We start from the raw sequence: 24,181 nt of genomic DNA on the forward strand, positions 1-24,181 counted from the left end.
GATTGTCACAGATCGTAAATACTTTGTCACAACATCTTGTTCTTCGGTATTTTCTTTTCTCACTTAAAAATAATTGTGTTTGATTTTCTCTAATAATGCCACTCTGCTTGGAATCTTCTACTTCATCCTCTTTTATTATCAACTGTGTTACCAGTTGCTGGTGGTAATGGTTTACCAAGATCTTGTCTGACGTCAGCCTAACTGCCTGCCTCATAATTACATTTACATTCAAATGAAGGGCTGACCAACCCCACCTTTTTGCTAGTTCTGGTGCTTTCTCTTTTAGAGAACCTTTATCTATCCTATTACCCTTCCCTGATATTCAATAGCAATTCCAGTACTGTAAGATGATGCAACAGTTGCTTGCATTTGTAACCTAGTAAATAGAGCTTTTTTTAAAGAAAAGACAGTGATAATTATAATAGCGATGTTTGGTGTTCAAATGCTTCTTGTCTGAAACCATTATTTTGGGATAGGTTATCAATCAACAAGTAAATCTGTTACTCTCTTAATTTCTCAGATGCTCAAAAAAAAAATTATTTTTTTTTAATAATTGTAACTTCAGAATACAGAGCACCTTGTAAAACAGCATGTCTTGAATATAACTGTCTCAAAGATTTTCCCCTCATTACTGATGGTTGTAAGTGGTTTTCCAGCATGGGAGAAATTAAAGCTCTAACTGTGATGCACATGTTCACACTCTCCCCATACAGAGTGATTTAAAGAGTTCCCTTCATCTGGTGTCCTTTGCAAACAGAGACATTTTAAAAAGCAAACAATAGATCTTCCTAACAAAGATGGTGCCAGAAGTACAAAGAAAATGACTGTAAAAAGCAGTGAAAAAAATCTTTGATTAAGCCCAGTAATATTGTTGGCTTCTGTTTTAAACTGAAAACAACCTTTATCTGCCTGAAAGGCTGAGCTCCTTCCTCTGAAACTGCTGTGTAGTAGTCTGTTTTCAGTGGTGGCAGCTTAGGTAAGTGAAATCAGCAGGGAGAAACATCTGGGTTGTTAAGTTAGTGGATCAGAACTGCCTTGATGCTTTTCTGTAAAGCTTGACACACGGCTGCCCGATAGGTCAATGTAAGGGTTCCCACTTAGAAAAAAATATTCTGTACGTGTTTTTATGCCGTTATTAAGAGCTTGACATTAACATGGGAGAACTAAACCATATCTTATGGCTTGAGAATTGCCTCTATATGTTTGTCTAGCTACAGTTTGTAGAGTGAATTTGATATATTTTTATCTTGGATGGATTTCTTTGCCATCAGCTATTTGTCAAGGGATATGCTTGCAAAAGAGGTGCAAATTACAATGAGTTGTTTCCTTTTACAAAGGTGTGGTGTTTCATTCAGTATCCTTTGTATTTTGACACTACTTCTATTCACACATCCCTTCTAATTCCAGCACTAAAGGATTCTAAGTGTGTACTTAAAGACAGAAAAGATATTAATCTTCTGGGGGTTTTGGGGCTTGGTTGGTTTTGGTGTTTTTTGGTTTGGGTTTGGTTTTTTTTTTATGAAAGAATTTTTACTGAGAAGTGTAGCAAAATCTTTATAATTAATTTCGCAATATTTACAGATTTCTTTGTTAATCCTTGGGATCTGAGAATGTTGAGGAAAGTGACATCATGGGATAGAACATGGAAAAAGTAAGGCCTTCTGTAATGGGTGTATCCTTATAAAAATAGACATTAAAAAAAATTGGAAGAGACTCATGTTCACTTCATCTTGAAAGAAAGGAATTGTAATACAAGTCTGAGAGCCCACAGACTTTTTAGTACTGGTGTGTACTAAACACACTGAGCATCATCCAGATTAAACAAGCTATGTTTCTTATACTAGAAGTATCCTTGAAATCTTTGGCCTATTTGTGAGCATTATGTCAGCAGTTAAATTCTGATGTACTGCTAAATGTTATGCAGAGCTGTCAGTCATAGGTAGATCCATAGGAGGGTGAAGTTTTGTCTCCATTGACTGTATCTGAAATCCATTGACATAGTACAAATGAACACTGGTTGGTCATTTCAGATCAGAGATGTTGTTTGACTTCTACTCCTAAGCACACTGTTTTCACATCTCAGTGAATGACATTTAATTTCATAGAGTGCATTAGATGACGGTAACATTTTTAATCCCTTGTCTTCCTCTTTCTTTATGGGATGCCACTGTGCATACCCCCCACAATTTCAGTATCACCTAATCCTATTTTTTGTATCTCAAAGCTTTATCCTTTATTCTCTGTTCTTCTTTTATCTTTTGTTTATGCTCCTCCTTTCCCTTTCTTGTTTTGCCTGTTCCATTATCTGAATTTTCTTTAGATCTATTTCGATTCTTTCCAGAACGTAATTAGATCAAGATACGCCGATGGCGAATTGCTACACTGATTTGATATCTGCTAACAATAGTAAGCTTTGAATAAGGCATTTTGTTTAAAAAGATTTACATAGCAGGATAAGATTGCTGGGTAGGACTGCAGATTTTTAACACCCAAGTGAGAATAAGATAACTAAAATGGCAACATTCAGATGATCTTCTGCACCCTGACTCTTATGCCTTCCATTTTGTGTAACAACCATGTGGGTGTATTAAAAAGGAGCCATACTTTTGCATGTAGTCTAGTAGTTTGAGGTTACCAAAATTTTAGGGTTGATGTTTTTTGAGAGCTAATTGACTGTTAATCTGAGTCTGCCTTCCCAAGAGTCATTTCTTGGCCATGCACATGTCCTTCCTGCTCAGATCCAGCATGTCAATACCTTCAGAGCCAAAGAACCACTGCATCTTCAGCATATAGCAGGAACTTACACTGCAGTTTCAGGAACACTTTTAGTGGACATTGCTTTCAGAAAAAGAAAAAAAGAAAAAAAAAAAAAAGGAAAAAAATTAACTGCCCTTGCCTTGTGCATATTTGCACTGTGAGGGGATGGCAATGAGTTGCTGGTGGTAGAGGATGGGCTGGTGTGCTGCCTCAGCCTGTGTAAAGGGCTTGTGGGCCTGTTGTGTTACTGTGGCCCCTCTCATGACTTTCTGGGTTGGTGGGAAAGCAAAAGCTGTTCTGAGTGGTGGGCTAGACATCCACAAATCTCATCCATATGGAGGTTTGTATTTATACAATTTTCTGCAGTGGCTGTTAAAGACAGAACAGGAAGAATCTGTGTGGTATTGGTAGCAAGAGTGCCATGCTCTTTGGCATACCTCAGAGAGATGGATTGTTGGAATAACTGAACCCCAAGGTTATAATTTTCTGATTTTTTTCCTTCACCTGTTAAGATTCTGTGTATAATTTTATCTACTTAGCCAGTGTCCACAGGAGTTGTCTCAGTGTTTGGTGAAGTGAAGTTGTATGTATGTAAAATTAAATGTACTTAGAGATCTTTGGGGAAGAAAATTTTCTAGTTTTCTAACAAGTGGCTGATGAAAATCTAGCAATAATAACAAGCATGGTGATAACCATTGAAACTATTAAAGTTTTCCTTGTACAGGCAATGTAGATGATATACTATGGTATATGTGCTGTTCTAAAGAGCATTTCCAAACTGGGTAATAATAACATAATCACAAACATGAAATTAAATGTTTTAATTAAAGCTATTGTAACTACCATTTCAGGCACTACTAGTAGATTAAAACTGGCCTGTACAACAATAACTTATAATAAATGTGTTTATATCCGTGATAGTTTTTATTAGGAACTCTCACTCCTAAAGTTACTCCTTCTTTTGTATGGAGTTAAGAAAAAACAAATCTGTCCATCTTTGAAGCTTGAAAATTATATGGACTCTATCTGGGTTTTTGTTTCTGAAGCAAAAAAAGCAGGTGGGCCTGGCTAAGGTGATAGGAACAGATGTTTATTTTCTTGCCTCCAGATGACCACTCTAATAATACAGCAGTTACATCAGGTTTAGGAATGCTTCTTTACCATACTTTTATAAGTGCATGCTTGGAATTTCAATTGAATGGCTAGCTAAGGACTTTGTTAGTGAATTGTCTGTTGCTGATAGTTTTAATGCAGTATTTCAGAGGTGTTATTGACCCTTTATTCAAGATGCACCCATTCCTCCTAAAATTAATAATCAGCTGTATAAATCTTGAGAAAAGGTCAGTCAGTATGTGGCGTGCTGTCAGCTGAGGTCAGTTCTGGTGGGAAAAAGTCTTAACTAGTCATGAAGGAAGGCAGATGGTTTAAAAATTCTAAAACACAAAGATACTGCTTTCACTGAAGTTTCTACAAACACAGAGCTTCTGGAAATGTTATTTACCTGTTTAAATTGGGCTGGTTTAATATGCAACACCCTAGTTAGGTCTCATTATCAGGGCTTGTAATGCAAGCACATACCAAATTGTATCTCCCTATTGACAGATGTGGTGCAGCCTAGAAAGCTGGATGAGCAGTGCTAGCTGAACTATTTTCGCTTGCTGAACTGAACTCTCCTGGGGAGAAAGAATAAAGGATATATCACAAGTTTCAGTTCCGTACAGTGTGTGTCTCTCATCCCTAGTGTGTATTTCTTTTTCATAAGAGAACAACAGTCGACATTAAAATGTCAGTTTGTCTGTGAAACCTTCCTCAATGGTTTGATGTTTAATTCTATGCTTTGAAATGTTGGTTGTTAAGAAATCATTTTGAAAAATGATGAAAAGTGACTTGTTGGAAGCGTGGTGATTGTATTTACCCTTCTATCTACTGTTTTTCTAACTGCTGCTAACAATGACTTATCTTTCATTTCTTAATATTAACTTTTTCATTTTATTAAAAGTAGTGACAATGTATTTCAAGTATCATCTGCATCAGTGTTGCATTTACCAGGAAAGAGTGGTCTGGAGCTAAAGGAGGGTCTTATTATTCTTAAATCTAAATATATTAACATCCTCTACAAAATCAATCCTGACAGTAGTTAGAGTATGTCTTACTACTCAACAAGCAGACATAGTATGGCAGGAGTTACAGAGCCAGGTTAAATTGATTCTTTTTAGCAGAACCATGAAAATGAACAGCAAATCCTCTACTGTATTTATTTGGTTTCCTTTTGGAGTCACGCAGTGTAGGGGTCCCACTTACTGTAGCTCACCAGAGTATAGCTAGATGGGATTATTAGGTGCTCACTATTGAGTCCTTGAGATGTTCTTCCCTGTGGTCTGTCTTTCATGAGGTAACAAAGGAATTGATTGCCTTTACTGTTTGCCATTCTTGCTATATGCATGGTTTATATTCCTGGCAGACTAGAAGTTCTGTTGCACAAATTTAACTCCTCTTTCATACTCCCAGATAAGAGAGATATAAAGTCTATATAAAGGCTGTCCTGCATTAGAGCAACTGTATTTTACTGTGGCTTAGAAGATGAAGAACATGCAGGCTGTATCTTAATTGAGCATTTCCATTTATTATGATACCTCTTAGAACAGAGTTTGTTACAAAATGTACAAGAAAGTATTTGTGCTCTTTGAGTGTGGAAACAGCCGGCAAACATTTTTATCATAAACCTGTGGCTATTATTTTACATAGTGAGGTTTGCACAATACTGTGTCCAACTAGTAACATCCAATGTCATTCCAAAATGTGACTGGCTAAGTCATTCGCAGGGATGCATTGTTTCAGCATACGCTCTGGGTGTGAAGGCTTGGGTTGAAGTAAGCCCATACTGCACCAGCAAACCAAATAAGGGTGTTAAAGTTCAAACTGGCTTTTTAATTTTTGTGTTAACATCCAGAATAAATATAATTTTGAATCTGTTCCTTGGGTAGAAGGTAGCACATACTCGATGCTCTCTCATATGTACTTTAATGATTGCATAACCCCTAAGCAGTTACAGACACTGTATATTTTAAGTTTTTCATTTTAAAAATGTCCTTTTGAATTGTATATCTTGCTTAGTTGCATGAAGTTTTTGTAGAAGGCCCCGTCTGCTATGCTTTTGTTGATCTTTTTGTACCATATAGATGACAATTCTTGCTGAGTAACAGGGTTTAAAGGTTAGTGAATTCCTCTGAAAATTGGATATACCTTGATCGTTCTTTTAATCACAATTAGGATTAAGGGCTTAGATATTCTTGTGATGTAGGCTAAGGTATGCTTTTCTTCTTCAAGGCACTTTGCTAACAACCAATCAATCTTCACAGCAACTCTAGTTTAGTGTCCCTAGTTTTTAGATGTGATAAAAGTGATAGGCTATATGATATACCCAAAGTCAGGAAGAAAGTAAGTTATTCTGAGGACTGGCACCAGTATTTCATGACTAACAATGTTGGACTGTAATATTTTCAGTTGATTTGGCTCTGATTTTATGTCTCTCTTATTTTTAATTATATACAATATAGCATCTAAGGAACTGCACTACACAAGCTTCTTAGAGAACAATAGCTTTCTTCTGGTTTTGGTGAGCAACTGTTTAAAGGATTAAAGCACACTGAGAATACTTAGTTGAGTAGATTGCTGGTTAAGTTTTACAAAAATTTGTACTACTTAAAACAATCACTGGCATAACTAGAAGGTTAATAATCTCTAAAGTATTGCCCTGGTTTATAGATACTGCTTTTGGTGCAATAAATTTTAACCTTTGAACATGTTCTTCTGCAAATAAAATTCAGCCTTATTTTGTGTACTTAACAACTTCTGATTGGAAACACATAGCAACCTATAGCAAGCATGCTTTCAGCAAACTGGAACAGAAATGAGGCAGATCTTCAAAGTGGTCACTTATCTTCCTCAATAACTCTTCTACATGTAAACAAGATAAAACAGGTCGTTTTGCCAGATCCCTCTCTCTTTGAATGATGTTTAAATAATTTTAAAGAGAAAGAAGTTGTGTTCAGATATATTTCTTTCCTTAAATTTCTTTCTTGAAGGACTTTTTTCTTTTTCCTTTTAAAAATTTTAAGACAAAATTAAACTATATAACGGAAATGTGATTAAAATAGGTAGCTATGAACTTGATCCTGCAAAACACTGCAGCCAGTGTTCTGTACACTTAGCTAAAACTAGGTCCTAAATTATTGTGTATCAGTACAAAAGACAAAGTTTCCCTCTGTATTCTTACATTTTGAAAGTCTAAATCTGGAAATATTTATTGATTTTTTTTTTTTCCCCTCTAGTATGCAAGCATAATTCTGTTTAATTGGCTAATGTGAGGATGCTTTTCTCCTTGAACCTTTTTCAGTCTCTATTAAGTTAAATGTATGTGTATGTGTGTGTTAACTGTAGATAAAATATCTCTAGTATTTCCCTCCGTAGGCATAATAGTTGTTCTCTGTATTTCCAGTGGATTCCTCTTTTGGACGTATCCAATAGATATTTCTTTTGGGAGACCAGTGTTTTGATTTGCTCGTCAATATGGATGATAAATCACTTTTATGCTCATGTGCTGTTTGTCATGTTCCGCTTTTCATAATATGTGGAAATCAGTAGGACTCTTTCTGTTACTGCACTTCAAATTGCAGTTTCTTCATCTCATTTGTATTACCTATGCCAAGCTTCAAACTGCTGCTGCCAGCAAATGCAGCAGCATTGTGAAAGGAAAGAGTGGACATTTTACAATGTAGATATGTGTCTATTTAAAGTTGAAATTTTACCCTTATTTAGTAAGAGTCCTTCTCACAACCATGAAATTATAAATAAAATTAAGAAACAGTGAAAACTACCAGCTCCCTGAACCATCCTGGTCTTACCATTCTCCTCTACTTGTTTAAGCTTTTTTGCCATCACCCTGCTTTTAAATTTGATATTACAGTTCAGTAACAGACTAATGAAAATCTGCAAGTTCACTTGCTACAGTAGCTGATACCACATTGGAAAATGATTATGAAAAAAGTCATTTATTTTAAAGTTCTTTATATACAAAGTAATTTTACATTACCAACATTTTGATGACCTAATAGTACTATTTGTTATAATTAAGGAAAAAAAACAAGAATGTAGTGCCTAAATGACTTAATGCCCCTAAGTCTTATTTGCAACAGTGACAGAGATATTTAGGACACCTTGATGAAAATTAGTGAGGATAGGCATCCTAGATTTCTAAATTGTTTTTGACAATGAGGGTATAAATTCCCAAACACTTGCGTGCTTTAAAAATTTTCCCTTCACGGACAGATTATGCACATGCAATTGTTAGTTATCTTTTAGGAAGTAAGTATCTGGATTATTCTCAAGTACTGATTTACCTACCAAATTCTGCTTAGTATGGAAGGAATCAACACTTTGGCAATTGAGACCCACTTAAAAAATGCTGAGAGCTTATATTTAAATGAAATATTTGTTTGCTTTGTCTTCTATTAAATTAGCTTCTCAGATTTTTTTAGTGTCACAATAGCTCTGAAAACTGGACCAAATTTAAAATTAGTTGAATGCAATTATTGCATCTTTATCCATAGGCTATGCTGTTTCATGAAATGTAGTAATTTTTAAAAATACCTACACTTTTAAAAAGGATTTCCCTCCCTTTGCCCTTTCTTTTAAGATACCAAATGAGTCTGACATGATTTTTCTTCTATCAAAAAATAACTTGGGCCAAGATTCTCAATTCCAGAATGCTTTTGAGACATTTATGGTAAAATAAAAGAGTGCATGTTAATACCAGTGTATGGAGCATTGGAAATCATAACCTGTCAAAACCAAAAAAATTCCAAAGCTCATCCCTGACCTTTGCCCTTATGTAGTGAGTGCAACCACCATGACCCAGGCTTTCCATCAAGTGGGTCAAAACATGTAAGCCAGGTTTTAATTTATAAAGATCCATGCGTAAAGTCCATGAGAGATAGATCAGTACATGGAACCTGTGTGGAGATCAAAGGAGAAGTAATATACCCTTTACCTAGGGGTGAGGGACAGACAGAGCACTTGCGTACAGCTGCCGTTACTGCTCCAGCAATGTTGTATTGCCTGTGGCCCATTTTGTGCTTTTTTTTGTCTGCAGTGTACTGTAACAAGTGGCCGTATCTGGTCCTTGGCTCTCTTCCCTCTCAGTGCCTACCCACCTGCTGCATGGCTGGATGGATGCTTGCCTTGTGGCACAGAGTCAGCATGGCATCCTCTTGCAGAGGTTCCCTGCAACTAGGACTCCTGGCACACAGCACTTCCATTGCCCTTGGAAACTCGTGCTATCCTGCAGACCTGGCAAGTGGCTCCTGGTTTACTGTACTTGAAGCTTATATGCACAAAACTGTGTCATGCTGGGGACTCCTGCAAAACAGCTACAGCTGTCCTCTCTCTTTCATACTGTAGTGCTCCATGTACTGGTAGTTTATAGTGTTCGTTATGCAGTAGCTCTTCAGGCAGCCTCACTGAGAGGCTACTACCTGCTGCAGGTTCCCGTTGTGCTGCAAACCATTCATGGGAAGTGGAGGTGGAGGAGGTGGAGGTGGGAACAAAGAACTGGGCATTTCCGAATGAGTCTGTTGGTCAGGAACTGGCATCGGGCTCACTGAGCCAGAGTCACTCTGCATAGAGCCAAGATTGCTGCCATCAAAATGAGTCATTTTCTTCTTCATTAATTTTCTTTCTTTGGCTCTGCGATTCTGGAACCAGATTTTCACCTGCAGAGGAGCAGAGGAAAGTTTTTTTCAGTTGCTAAGAGAGTGTAATGGGGTCCTTTATGTATACAGTCAAGAGTCATAGGTAAAATCAATTGCATAAGGACCAGTGAGAAAGGCAATGGCAAGCTGAGACAACAGAGATGTTTACTTGTTTTTCATACAGGTAATATTTCCTATTTGGTAATAAAATATTTAAATAAATAATATTGATGAATAATAATGTTAATATTGATAATAAATGATAAAAAAGAGTTTTTTCAGTGTTACTTTTATTTTTATTTTTAGGAGATATTTGTTTATGGAATGGGATTTTTTTTTAAAAAAAACCAAAATATAACAGAACAGAATCTCCTGTGTCCTAGCAATGGCTAAAAGAATCTGAGAATATCTTTACATTGAAAACAATATGCCCTAGTCAGAGCAAGTCAAAACATGTTACTGGTCTATAAAATGAGGCACAAAAGCTTTCCTGTTTGTATGCTGCACATTAAGTAGTTAGCGCCAGTGGAAATACACTTCTGAACAAAATTTCACCAGGGCACTACTCTTGGTACACAATGTTACTTCAAAATATTGTATAAGCAGTGCCTTAATTGCTAAGTGCCTTTTATTGCATGCATAGATGGACCCTGAATCTGCTGCTGCTTCCCACACAGTCCACTGCTTTACACCGTAGGCATTGCTTTGTCACAGAAATGCAGTCATCTTTGGGAAGAAATGAAGCAACTATTGAAGAGTATATGTTTTTTGATTAGGATAGAACAAGTGAGAACCTGAGTTGAAGTTGATGAGTATTGATCAATTGAAACAGCAGGACTTGTTCAGGTGTGAAAGGGTGAATGTTCTATGGCAACTGAAATATCTTTGGATGTAATACCCAATGTTGGATTTAAAGTAGTGCATGCCAGCTATTTATCCTTGGAAGTGGCTCTGTATTATGCCTACTCAGTGTAATAAGTCAAACTACCTCATTCAGATATGTTGTGTTTTCTTGTTGGTGTTCAGATGGCAGAGAAAACACTTTTGTCACCATTTTCTATAACCCAAACTAAAATCAATGTTTTGCTGAGAAATACTGATTTGTTTAGTTGTCCTTTGCTAGAAGCTAGAAAGGGAAGGAGAATGATGACCAGAAAGGAGAGAAAACAGTAAGAGGTGCTATCATCTGTGGCTACTAGGTTGTGTTTTAAAAGAAACACACTGGTGAAATCCTACATACAAAGCTTGCTGAAAATTTGAACTAGGTCTCTTAAGTCCCAGGCTATCATCTGAGATGTTTGGCAATTCATTTTGTTGTCTTACTTTCTGGAATATCATTTCACTACCAAATTATGTTCCATTAAATCAGTCTCAAATACTCTCAGATCTCTTGCATTCTGATTGTGCTGAGGTAATCTAGTTTCACCCATGCACTTGCCAAAATGCATGAAAAGATGAAACAGTCTAAAAAACCAAACTAACATCTATTTCGGTGTTATCCTCTGGTTTCAGTGTTCTCACTTGCCTTTGACTTTTGTTCTGGCTTGTTACTAAACTAGGGATACAGATCTGCAGCAGTGATCCAGAGAGAATTTTAATAGGCACTTTGAGATCATATGTCAGTTATCAAATAACTACAAGTAAATACAGATCTGTAATGTTAGATAAAAGCTACCATGGTCAGTTGCATCTGTCTGACTTGGTTTTTACCCATTGCCCTCTTTCCTTTCAGTATTTTTCTTTCCCACCATTCAGGTGTTGTGCAGGTTACTTTTCCCTTGAAGTTTAATTTTTTCTCTTTCTTGTTCTTGTAATCTCCTTTATTTCTGTTATCCTTCCTATATTAGCAATGCTTTGCTTTGCCTTTTTTCTTTTTTTCATTAGATTTTACATCTTTCTTTATTTGTTTATACAATTGTTCTTGCTCCTTTTGTCTTGAGATATTCCTTCTAGTCTCCTTCATGGGCTTTTGGCATAGCCAGGAATAAAGCTTTTCCAGAAAATCAGGCTTCAGGCTAAGTGCAGTGGAACTTGAGATAGGACAGTGTGTGTTCAGTCATATTCATACCATGGGCTGGTTTAATTTGTATGAAAGGGTAGTAGTGGGAGTATAGATCAGGTATTTCTCTCTTAATCTTACATTTTCAAAAGTGACTTCAGAGATGTAGGCTTTATGCACTGGAATTAATTTCATTCATGACATATATTGATGATGATGATTAAGAGCAAATACTGCAAAAACTATTGCCATGTTTCCCCAATATATGTCAAAGAAATGTATCGTGTCTTTTTTGTATCACCACTTCAAATACAGTAACAAAATGTTTTATTGGGTTATCACTGAACGAGGAAGTTTCAAGGAAGTATTATTGGTTGCTTACAGAAGCAGGGTCATAATTTTTAAATTCAGCGTAATAAAGTCAAGTTATTAAGGTTTTAACAGCCAGCAAAAAGACTGTATTTTTTATACCTGGTTGAAATAATTTTAGTTTTCAGTAATTAAGTACTCGTATTCAGCAGCAGATTGAGAAATATTTGCAAAATGGGTATTCACTTTTCTATTTTTGTAAGCTCTTTCAGCATGTGCTGTGTAAGACAAGTTTGATGAACAGTGCTACAACTAGGTGGACTATCCCTGCTCAGTAAAGTCCATAAAAAAATGGTGAATCAGTCTTAATCTTCAATGAATTATGCTGAATAATAACTGACTGAGAAAACGGTTCTGTGATAGTTTGCAAATAGAAGAGGCAGTGAATGAGCATATTGTGTCCTGAAATTTATTCTGAGAGATCCTTCAGTAAAGCTTTTAATTTTCTGTTTCGCTGCTTATTTAGTACTGCATCAAGAAACTCCCAAGTAAAATGGGACCGAACATATGCCCAGCCAATGTTGTGAGTGTCTCTGTGGGAGATCTAGCTCAGCATCTTATCTCCGTGGTTTGCATGAACCAGCTGAAGTGCTTGAGAGCCAGAGGCCATGTACCTGCTTTGCTTTGGGAGGGGGTGGCACAGGCATTACAATTGCATGATTGTAAAACACAGCACAGAGTGGTTCCAGAGCAAATTGTATAAATCTTCTGACCAGAAAGGATTGTGTTTTGATTTATGTTGTAGGTATAGAAGTGGAATTTGAAGGGGGTGAGAGGAAATAAGGGCAGGAGAAAGGAGTAGCAAGTATGTAAAAGGCAGCCAAAGGAACAAATACCTTCAAATATCCTGAACATACTTGAGCTCATCACTTCCATCCTCTGCTAAGACTGACCTTGTTGAAATCAGTTATAGAATTCCCATTGACTTCAGCAGAATCAAGGACTTCTGCTTTAGACATTTCAGCAAAAATTTCTCCCTGATACCACTACTCCAGTAAAACTGAGAGAAATCCAGGCAGGATTTTATTGATATTTTTAAACTCTCATTTCTCAGAACAGGACTGCATGTAAGACTGATGTTTGCTTTTCCCGTGTTGTGCAGCTCCCCGATGAGAGCTGAAGTGGTGCTGATGGGATATTTAGAACTGAGTGCAAACAAGGCTGTCAGGCCATTCAGCTGGACGGTTTGAGTTCCTACAAAGGGAACCCAATTGCATTGGTTGGTTATTGGAGGCATTAGCATTTTTGTGTTCTTAACCAGTATGGTTGTCTCCTCATCAGCAATAATAAATTCAAAGGAAATCCTGAATGGGTGATCCATACTCTACCTGTCTCTCGGAAAGTCTTAGGTTTGCAGCAAGTTCAGACTTCCTCCTGATTGTAATGTATCTGTTGTAATGAAATTCCTTCTCTAATTCTAATCTCTGATGATCTGTGTAAACCACTCGGTACTTCTCTCTTGTTCTTGTTTTACCTGTTTTGAAAGAAGAACACATTGCTTCAAGCTAGAATTTTTTAACTGTAGTAACACAAAATATCTGGCTTTACATTTGAAAATATGTTTGTGGGTATTTTAGGCCTGATTCTCTATGCACTTACCCAGAGCAACTCCCTTGACTCAGTCTTGATTTACAACACAAGAGGTTCATACCGTCAGATTTTGGGTTTGCTCCTTAGCAAATAGACGATAAGCTGCTTCTCATATTCTTTATCACCCTTGTGTTATCACTTGGGAAAGGGAAGACCACCTTGTTAAGACCAAGGAGCCAGGAAACCTGGGTTCTGTTCCCAACTCTGATGCAAGCTTCCTGCCTGGTGTTGAATTGGTCTTGTTTCTCTGTCCCTAAAGCTGATACACTGCTACCTGCTTCAGAGGGGAATTGTGAGTGATATTTTACTGCACAGAAAATACTGAGAGCTTCCAAAGTTCCTCACTTCTTGTTGCTAGAAAAATTAACACAATACTGTGATTGTTACTGCAATGTGGAGGTTGTGTTTTTCCTTCAAGTCTGGCACAGTCTATCCGCTAGTTGATAATAGCCCAGGGAATAGTAACATAGATTTTCAGGTGACAGTTAATAATAAAGAGAAAAGGAAAGCAATAGTACTTTACAAAGGACACTGAACAATGGTAGAACTACAGCATCTGTTCTTTTGCAAGCAGCACTGCTGCATCCTTTCAGCTGTAGGTACAGCTGTCTGAAGCAGACATGGCCCAGCAGTATCCGGGTCGTTAAAAGGTAATGGCAAATGACATGAGTCAGTGAACACAGATGCAAGGAGCTGAAATTTTATGGATTCCATTCAGGATAATTTCTGAGGACAGAATGTATTGGCAGTAGTGAAAGAAAATTGAGAATGGGAAAGGCTACTGATACTTCCTTTCTTATCCACCATTCCTGTGTTGTTAATGTTCATATTAGGCAATGAATATATGGGAGATCAACACCTGCTCAAAATGAAGGCCCCTGAGCCCTAGCCTAAGGTCTTCCTACATTTTTGAAAGATTGTATCATTGTGTTAAGACTAGTGTTAGCATGTTCGCTAACTAGTCTTGCCATTTTTTTGTGCTGCTTTGTCTGTCTATATTCTTCAGATGTATATATTTAGACTGTAAATTGTCTGGGACAGGGTATGTATTTTTAGTGGGTATTTTTTTTGCAGTGCATTCCACTGTGGTACTGTGGGTTATGAATCTTTGTGTCCTTAGTGATTACTATAGTAGAACAGCCCCCTTAGATTCAGGTTCTCTTGATGCATAAAACTTGAGGTGTATTGTGGCTTGCTGCATGTAACAGTCTGCTATTGCTGCAGATGTAGCTTAGCTTCATACAACAGCTCATATTTTCTTACAGAACTCTTCAAAAAACAGGTTCCCCAAACTCATAATATTTGCACTCCTAATAAGAGCAGTTAATTTTGAATAGAGAGGACTGAAGTAGATTTTCAGGCATTGAGTTGGTAAAATTTCAGTCTCCACAGCACACCGCCCATAGAAACCAGCTTCCCCCCCCTGCAGGAGAGAATACTGGAGGTTTCATGTATCAGTGGTGTCAAAGGCCTGATGTCTTTCCAGCCCCTCCTTCCAACTCCCCTTGCTTTTGAAGTTTAAGTAGCACCCAAAAATCAGAATTCAGGGTACAGAACTAAAGCAGAATCTTGAAGTACTTTACCCCTTAATTCATAATTTGGTTTCATGAGTTAATGTTTTTTCCCCAGTCTGTGGAGGGAGATGTGGTACCTCTTTGTTTTAATAGTGGAACATATTTGAAGTTAACATTGCCTTCCATTTGCTGTATACACTGTACGGTAATTGCTCAAGAGCTGTATCACTTTTTTTCTCTTCCAGCATTTGATAGTACTTTGCTACCTGTAAGAATTTTGGGCTCACCAAAGTATTGTTTGTATTAGTGTGTTCTTCAGGCTATGATTGATCCTTTTTGTACTATTCATATAGATCCTAGATACAGAGTTGTTTAGCACTGGAAGTCCTGGTCAGTGCAATGCTGTAAACAAATGTTGTTACACCTCTGGTTCTTGTTAATAACTGGTTTGCCCTATGTGATAGGGTTTCTGAAGGACTGTTCCCAGCCTTGTAGAACAAGGTCTACATCAGAATTTGGTCCTTTAGCTTCCATGCTTCATGGTGTTAAACCCTCAGAAAAAATTATGCATCAAGTTTACAACGCTACGGGCATTTTCCGACTGTCTTGAGGCCATCAGCCTGTTTACTTGGAATATTTCAATAGGGAAAATAGGTGTGTGCATGGTTGTGTTTCTTCCTTACGCTGCTCAATCCATGCAGACAAAACCACTTTGGTATAAATCTGTTATCTTCCTTGTGAAGGTTCTTCTGTGCTGTGCTTGGCTCGGGTACATATACAGGACATTCTCATTTCAGTAGCATTTCTGTCATTGTGAAACTGTAGTGAAAGCAGAATTAGCCCAATTACGTTTACACTGATAATCAAGTGAAAAGTGCTGTTAATTTTGCAACATTATGGTAAGAATTTTAGAGTCTTTAAAGAACAGCAGTTATTCAGCTCAGTCCACATAACTACTAGGACATTTGTTTTCATTCATTCGAAGTGTAAATTGTTTGTTTAACATATGGTCACCTGTGGTGCTTTAATGTCTCACTTGATATTTTTAAACTTTTGATCTCTCTAGCTGGTGGTTTGTTTAGATTTTTTTCCTCTTTAAATGAGAATTTGGGGTCATTCTATGGGACAAAATGTTTAAAATGCTTCCTTAGTCTCCTTTGTATTGTTAAGATGGAGTACACAACAGAGCAACAAGGTGATCTTATCTTGAACTCTGTTCTCATTCAGAAGCCATAGACAAATATCAAATGTTCTTCTATTGCCAAAACAAGGTGGTAAACTTTGAGATAAACCTTCCAGTTTCTGGTTTTAAGAGCTTAAACCCTTATTATCTGAGTAGGAGAGGGTTGGGGTTTTTTCTTTTTAAACTGAAGAAGTTAAATGTATGTGGAAAACAGCACTTTCTCTAATAAAATCTTTTCATATGACTAGCTTTCAGTTTGGTTTTAGGAGGAATGATAATACCTTATTTCTTTTTGAAGGAAGATTGGAAGCTTTCACATCTAATTTCTTTCTTTAAGGGAATAATTTAAAAAGTAGAAAAGCAAAAGGAGAACATTTCCTTCCTAAAAGTCAACAGCTATCTGAGAAAATTTCTCTATGATCTGTGATATAAATCTTGACTTTAATAATTTGATTTTTTGCATAGAGTAATACCCACTGTGAGAGACAACAGACAATGGGAGCTGAGATCTGCCAGGGTCTTCTGAGAGGATCCTTTTAGTTCTGGCAGAGTCATGTTTTAGTCTGTTTGGCCTTTACCCAGACTCTCATTGATGTCAGTGAGAGTCTTCCTAATGCCTTTGTTGGATGCTGGGTTGGAATTAGTCTGCATATGGCATTTCCTTTCAAAGGCAAAGTACACTTTTCTTTTATTTGCCAAAGTTAACAAACAGCAGCAACAAAACCTATGGCTAAACAGTTTGGGACCTTAGCCTCTGAATTCCATCTGTTAGATGGAAAAGATCCACTCTGAGACAAATCTTGCAGACCTTCTGCTGGTTTTGTTTACAGTGATGAACTTTATTTGAAGGAGAAGTATTCCCTGAGTAAAATTTGAGGTAGGACTAATGCATTCACCGGAGAGACAGCAGAAGGATGTTCTTTACTTCTCAGACTTCTTTAGGAGATAATGGCAGAATTTAATGATGCAATGATAGAAGTTAATATTTTAATCCCATTCTTTAGTCAAATCCTGCATATTTTACTCACTTAGGCGAATGAAATTACCAACATTTAAGTTTCCACAATCTTAATTAATCTATTGTTAGTGACAGTTTATAATTTTAATCAGCAATATAGTATCAATTTTATTGGAAATATGTTCTATCATGGACAGTTATGCTACGGAATTGCAAGTGGTTGAAGAGGTTATTAGTAGTTGTGTGAAAGAAAAATGAACCAAAAGAGCTTTGAAGCAACTACCTTTTCAGTATGACTGCCTCTTTGTTGGGGGAGTGGATTTCCTGGTTTTAATAGGCTATTTAAGAACAGCAAGTTTTGTCAAAACCCCTTGCAAGTAGTGATTATTGAAGAGTGGCTTTGGAGTAACAAGAAATAAGGCATTTCACATTTAGAAAACGTTTTATGAGATACAGTTTAACAATCCTGTTCCATCACACCCACTCTAGCAATTTTTGTGACGGGCCGCGTTTTGAGTTGGGGGAAGGGAACGGCTTTCCCATTGGTCATAAAATTCACAGAGTATTTCTTCTGAAGACAATAAAGCTAGGAGAAGGCCTCTTTATTTGCTGTGAAAATCATCACCCTTTCCGGCAATATAACTCCTGAAGAAAAGAAGGAGAAGGAAGAGACAAGACTGCATATCAAAGCAAAGTGAAGTGTTAAAAGGGTCTGCTGCCTCAATATGACAGATAGGCCTCAAAACCTCAGACAATGTAGCCCAGGAAAGGAAAAAAAACCCTCCACTATCAGACCTCACAACTAGTTTACAAAGCAAAATAAATTAGCATTAGAACTAGCCCTGGCCCCTTTTTCAGTACCTCCTCTCTTAACTTTTAAGGAATATTCTTCATCTACTGAAACTGGCATCGTTCATAAAGTCCAGAAGCCACCTAATTTAGACAGAAGATGTCATAGTATAAAATAGTGTTGGATTACTTACAAAGCATTGTAATATGGATTCCATAGTCTGACATTGTTTCAGAGGAAGTTAAGATCTGTACTTGATGATTGAAAGTTAGCTTAAGTCAGCTTGAAATGTGTAACAGCTTTCTGGCCTGAAGATATGCTCAGTTCAAATCTGCATCTTTATGTTAATTTAGTATTAAGAGAGAGATTAGTAGTTAGTTTTTGACCATATAAAAATATGGACTGCCAGAAATCAGGCATCAGAGTTTTGTTTGGGGACTAGCTTGAAATACACTTTTAAAGTGTAGAAAAAGAAAGGGGCAAATTCTCCCTAGTGTAATTTCACTGATTTAATTGAAGTTGTGAAGAAAAAGTAATTTTAAATAAGTCTTAAAGATGGGCATTGTGATGCACATGATGTTCTGTAAAGTTAAATTAAAAAAAAACCCACCACAGAACACACACTGCCATTGTATTAGAAAATGTTACATGGATCCAATCCTGTATAAAGTGAGTAATAATATTCCTGCCAGAAGTCTTGGTGTGATGAGTAGGACTATTCATTATTGCAGAGTTGGATGCATAAAGGTTTGTGAAACATGGTGAAATTCCATGTTTGTACTTTCTACTAGGTCTTGATCATTTGTTCTTGTTACACATGTTCAGATGACTCATGCTGAAAAGAACAGAATAGGATCATAGAATTGCAACCTTTCAAAAGACTTGAAGAATTTTCCCTTCTGTTCTGTTGACTTTGATTTAAAATGGTAATGTTTTCAATTTTGTATATGTTCTGCTATTCTGTAATAAAACGTACTGGCCAAATTCTGTCCTTCACTTTGATAGTGTAAACTTTTCATCTTTGTCATACAGAAGTAACTGAATCCAAGGCAGAGTCCTTTTTTTCACCTTTAAACAATGATTGGACAGACTGCCCTATATAGATTTTGTCTGCAGGTTGGGTCCTTCTGCCAGACAAGTAGGTGGATTTCTAAATGGTAAGATCAGGGGAAATCCCATTGCCAATGACTGTATAGACTAAAAAGCAAGTGATTTTTTCCAAGTGTTGTATGTTTTTTAGGCATTCAACATTTTGCAGGAATAGCTTGTTAAGAGGCTTGTTTATCTTCTTTAGATTTGAGGGAATATAACTTTTTCCTTCAGAGACTTGATGTTATACATTTACAGTACATTTGGTAATGATGCTATCAACACCTGTTATTGTCAGTATCAGAAAAACTGTCTTTATGTCTTCAGAGTAAATTATTATTGAACAAGAATGATAAAAGAATTGTCATCTATTGGAAGAGTCTCTCTTCATAGTTTACCCGTTCCCTCCTTGTTTTATGCTAACGTAAGTGCAGATTTTAAGATGTACTTTCAGTTTTGTGAGCAAATTCTCATTGCTGCTAGAACTACCAGTTAACTGTTCAAACTCATTGTTTTGGGCAGAGTTTTACCACAGATGTATGTTGTTTTCTCATGAAAGCAAAAAGTAAAGTCTACTCCTGTCTGAGTGACTGCATATCTCCATAAAAATATTGAAATCAACAGGAGATTTGTAACTTGCTCTATGGTGGGTTTATTTTACTTTCCATCAAAGAATTTGCCTGTAACTATCCTTAGTATATGTGTGGAATTGCCACCTCAATCCTCTGTTCTCTGTTACAATTGCTAGTTGTCTTGGCTTTGCTTACCCTTTTGAAGTGTGGGTTTAGGAGAGGGGACCGGAGCAGTACAAGGGTTAGAGAGTGTCTTTTTTAATCAGTGTTCCTGGCTGAAAATACTAAGTAGTCAGTGTTTCCCCTTTCAAGTTCCAAGTCAAAATACATTTGCTTTCTTCTGTATCCTGAACACCCTCAAGAATGCAGTGACTATGCATTGGATCCTATGTGCACTGTATTTACTATCAGGCCCCAACTCTCTCCAGGTCCAAAGCTGCAGGGAGAGACATTCAGTTAACCTTCAACCAGAGAGAGAATGATGGATGAAGGCCTTAGTAGGTCTTTTCTGTGGGAAATGCATTCCAATAACACTAAACCAATATATGATGGTCTCACATTAATTACTGAGATCTTCCAGTGGCTTCAAATAGCACAACCTCATAAACTTCACATTACACTAGTTGAAGACATGGGTTTATGTTGGATGTTGTTTTTGAAGTTACTTGAAATAATTTCTTCTTTTGTTCCAGGTTAATTGTGTACATAGCAGAGTATCAAAACACCTGTAGGGCATGAGGCAGTGGTAGAAATTTCAATAAAGTGTTTTGTTTGTCATTTGTCAGGTCATGAGGCCACAGAACACCTATAATAGAAGCTGACCGTGAAATCTCTGGAGATGGAGATGTCATTGATTCTGGGCCTTGTTTCTGTAGCTGTTACAAATCAGACTACTCAATGTAAGTAAACCTTTGGAAAGAATCTCTCCTGATCTTAAATAGATAAGACTACAGGAACATTTCTTGCAAGTATCTTCAAGTATATCTTGCAAAACCCACCTGCCTTAATAATTATTGTTTCCATAGTGAGAGAATATTATTGGTAACTAGCATTTTGCAACAAGTAATGAACAAAGAATAAAATTAATTTGTCTATTTTCTATCCTGATCAATCCAGGTGAGTCTGAGCCTCAGTTTTTCCATCTTTAAGAATAGTGGCTCATATCTATTTAATGGAGAACAAGGAAAGCTAATAAATAATAGGTGTGATTCCTTCACTCTTGCCTATACAAAACCTCTACTGAAATTCTTAAAGGTTTTGCAGAGAGACAGAAGGGTATTGCTCAATGTATGCATACAGCTTTAAAGATGTAAAAAGCAATGGTTTCCATGTAAGAAAATGCTGAGGATTTTGATCATGACCCACCAAAACAGGATTGGTACTTGCAGTTAGCCTAGTCATGCATTTGAAGTCACTTGGAACACTTGCATGCTCAGAACCAAACTCACCTAAGTGCTTTGCTAGATCTGACATTGCTGTTAGGGTAAATCTTAGAAAATTATTTTATTTTTGGGGAAACGAGGAAAACCAAAAGTTCCCTTGCTTTTAAACAGAGGAAAAGGAGTGAGTGAAGAAAAAGGAACCACTTCCAATGAAACAGAGCTATTGGCACTGAATATTCCTGGCCTAGCAATAAAAATAAGAGAGGAAGAATCAGCAGGATGATTACTTATCTGGATATTTCCCTAAAGCACAAGACAGTACCTATTAAATGAATAGATAAATTCCCACTAACTTCCAAGGGCCTTACACTGGACTATGGGCATTTGGGAGGAGATGATCCTATGACATGCTGATTTCTTAAGATATCCTTGAGATGAAGATGCTTAATGTCTTCTTGGACCATTCCAGAATGGAGAGACTCCCAACACCTGTGAATACTCTGATCCTTGCAGGCTTGAAATTTGGAAAGTTAGAAAGCCCTAAGCATGCTTCTTATGCAGGCACTTAGAATGTGGTATTGTCTATTATATCTATCTGTCTCACAGTGTCCCCCCTATAAAAGGGACAGCACAGACAAATCTCATCAGGTCTTTCAGTCAGAGAGGCTGCAATTTAGGTTCACAGGAGCTAAAGGCAGGTAGGTAAAGAAGACATGAGATGTAGTGATTTTTTGAGCAAGTATTCTGCCATCTGTAAATTAATATAGTTTGTGAGGAATTTCACTGCCTTCATAAGGTCTACTCAAATGTAAGATGTAAGTTTTTTCAAGACTGGCCCTTTTGTTTTTTCTTAGATAGTATACAGTGAAGAATAAATATGATTTTTAAAATACAAACTTTTTTGGGGGGGGGGGGGGCAAAATTCTTATTCACACAGAGTAACAACCTACTCTGATTGTCCTGTTGACTTCTATGGACTCTCTATGAACTAAAGTTGTGTTCAGCAGGAATGAAGATGACTCCATCTGCCTATATTAATTAGATGCATTATTTTAATACAGACAATTTTTCTATGTAGTTGCTTTCATTTTTCTAAATGTTTTAAGTAATTACTTTTCTATTGGAGACTGATTCAGTACTTTCTTTGAAAACTGTTATTTATAGGCATGTGTGGAACAGAGCTGGGGTGGGAGGAAGGGCTGAAAGGAAGGGAACCTTCCTGGGATGTAATATTGAAATACTGTGAGCATCTCTTTAGGGGGGGTATTGAGCATCCTTAATTTCTACTGATCTCCATGCATGTGAAAGCTGCTCAGCACCTCAGAGGATCAGATACTTTTATATAGCAGATTGTGCCTCTCTTCTTTTCAGGCAGTTTTTCCTCTTTCTTTTCCTTCTTCACTTTCTTGTTTCATAATTTTTTTTCTATTCATACAAGGTACAGATTTTTGTTTTAAGGATGCTCAATATATTTTTTTCTATTGTTCTTAACTGCAATCAAACAGAACCTTTTCCTCATGCTTCATGACTTATTTTTACAGGTTAAATATGATTGAAGAATTGTTTTGTACTCCTCAACTATTATGCATCAGAGACTGATCTGTTGTTGTATTAACTGATTTTGTTACCATGAATCTTTATATTCCTGCATATTCTGAGAGCTACTACTACAAAGTGAAGCGAGCCTTTCCTTATCATTCCTGTTTTTAAAGCATTGACTCATTGTTTGATCTTTCAGATCTCATTTCATTTCAGTGTTCTAAGGTTTACAGAGGTTGTTTCTAATACAAAACCTTATTTCCAACCCCCTACTGTATATATTTTACTTGAAATTTTCGTATGTACTCTAAAACATGAGGAAAATAAGCACAGTATAGGTAGTGGAGAAATATGATACTTTGATCACAATTTCTTTCTGCAGACATGCTGCTTCATTCCAATCTATAGGACTCCTATTAAAAGCAATTATTTGATATCACAAATGTTTTTACCATATCTGAAGTGCAAATACTTCGCTGTCAAAGGACATTGCTTTTCACTTGGCTCAGCATTAAAGATCAAGAAGGAAAAATAAGATGTGGTCAGCTGATCAAAACCAGCATCCAATAATCGAACCAACATTTAACTGCTAGCAGTTAGGATCTTTCTTTGTTAAACTGCATGCTTCCCTCTAAGCAGGGAAGATGGCAAAAAAAAACCCCAACAATGAAAAAAAAAAAGTAGAATTTCTTCTTGGCATAAAACCTCAGTGCCCTCATACCTGTAGAAGTAGATTGCACCGTTTTCCTCATCCATTCGTAAGAGCTGTGCCTTTGGCTGTTGGGAGAGATTTGCTGTGTATTAATTGTATCTACAGGAGGTAACCCCCCAGATCCAGCAGGATGGAGGGAGCTGTAATCAGCAGAACTGTAGGAGACCTGTCCAGGAGACGAGCCATTGATCTGTGCAGCAGCAACAGTGCTGGAAGGTCCTGGGCCGTAAGCGTTCCAGTCCTCCCTCTGTGGGCCATAGGGCGATCCCCATGTTCCTGCAGGCTGTCCATGGGTGTCCAGAGTTGGCACAGGATGATATCCCATGTAATCTGAATAGGGTGGAGTAGACACAAAGTTTTGCACTGGCAGGTTGTTGCTGCTGCACCTTGCAGATCCTGGATACATGCTGGTTTCTTTATCCAAAAGATAACTCACATACATGATGCTCACAGCCTGGCTTTGTCTTGCTGGGACATCCTGCTCCTCACAGTGTTTGTTTGATCTCTCTTCCCCTCCTCTTTCTTTCTCTCTCTTTTCTAGCCCTGACTGGCTCTATAAATGACTCATGCTAGCCCTGATGTCCCTTTACTACACATGATTAACAATGGTTTTACCAGGTGCTGGTGGTAACAGTTTACTAAGGTCCTGCCTGATGTCACAGATAACTGCCTGCCCCAAAATTACATTTGCATTCAAATGAAGGGCTGACCATGCAGGCAACCCCACCTTGCTGCTAGTTCTAGTGCTTCCTTTCTCACAGATCCTTTATGTATTACCATCCCGGTTCTATACTTTTTGAATGTAGTTTGAAATCTTGTAGTCTTCAAGCAGAGTTGCATACATAGTTAACCAATAACTGTTCAGGCAGTAGAAGTAGTATTTTTCTTGAGCAATATATGTCAGAATCTAACTTCAGGCACTAGGTTATAGTTAAAGCCTGATATCTGTTAGTCCAGTACTTCTTTTGTTAGAATGTG

The 24,181-nt window shown here is 37.2% G+C and overlaps 1 protein-coding gene across 1 annotated transcript; it reads right to left on the minus strand.

Annotated features, from left to right (window-relative positions):
* Positions 1-9,272: 9,272 nt before the first annotated feature.
* Positions 9,273-23,645, minus strand: LOC141964613 (homeobox protein CDX-1-like). The gene is made up of 3 exons (XM_074915222.1): positions 23,213-23,645; positions 13,203-13,348; positions 9,273-9,527 (listed from the first exon to the last, which is right to left on the minus strand). The coding sequence occupies exons 1-3, from the start codon at positions 23,643-23,645 to the stop codon at positions 9,273-9,275; spliced, it is 834 nt and encodes a 277-aa protein (XP_074771323.1).
* Between the last annotated feature and the right edge of the window lie 536 nt (positions 23,646-24,181).

This window comes from Athene noctua, chromosome 11 (assembly GCF_965140245.1).
Source record: "Athene noctua chromosome 11, bAthNoc1.hap1.1, whole genome shotgun sequence".
In the NCBI taxonomy this organism is placed as follows: domain Eukaryota; kingdom Metazoa; phylum Chordata; class Aves; order Strigiformes; family Strigidae; genus Athene; species Athene noctua.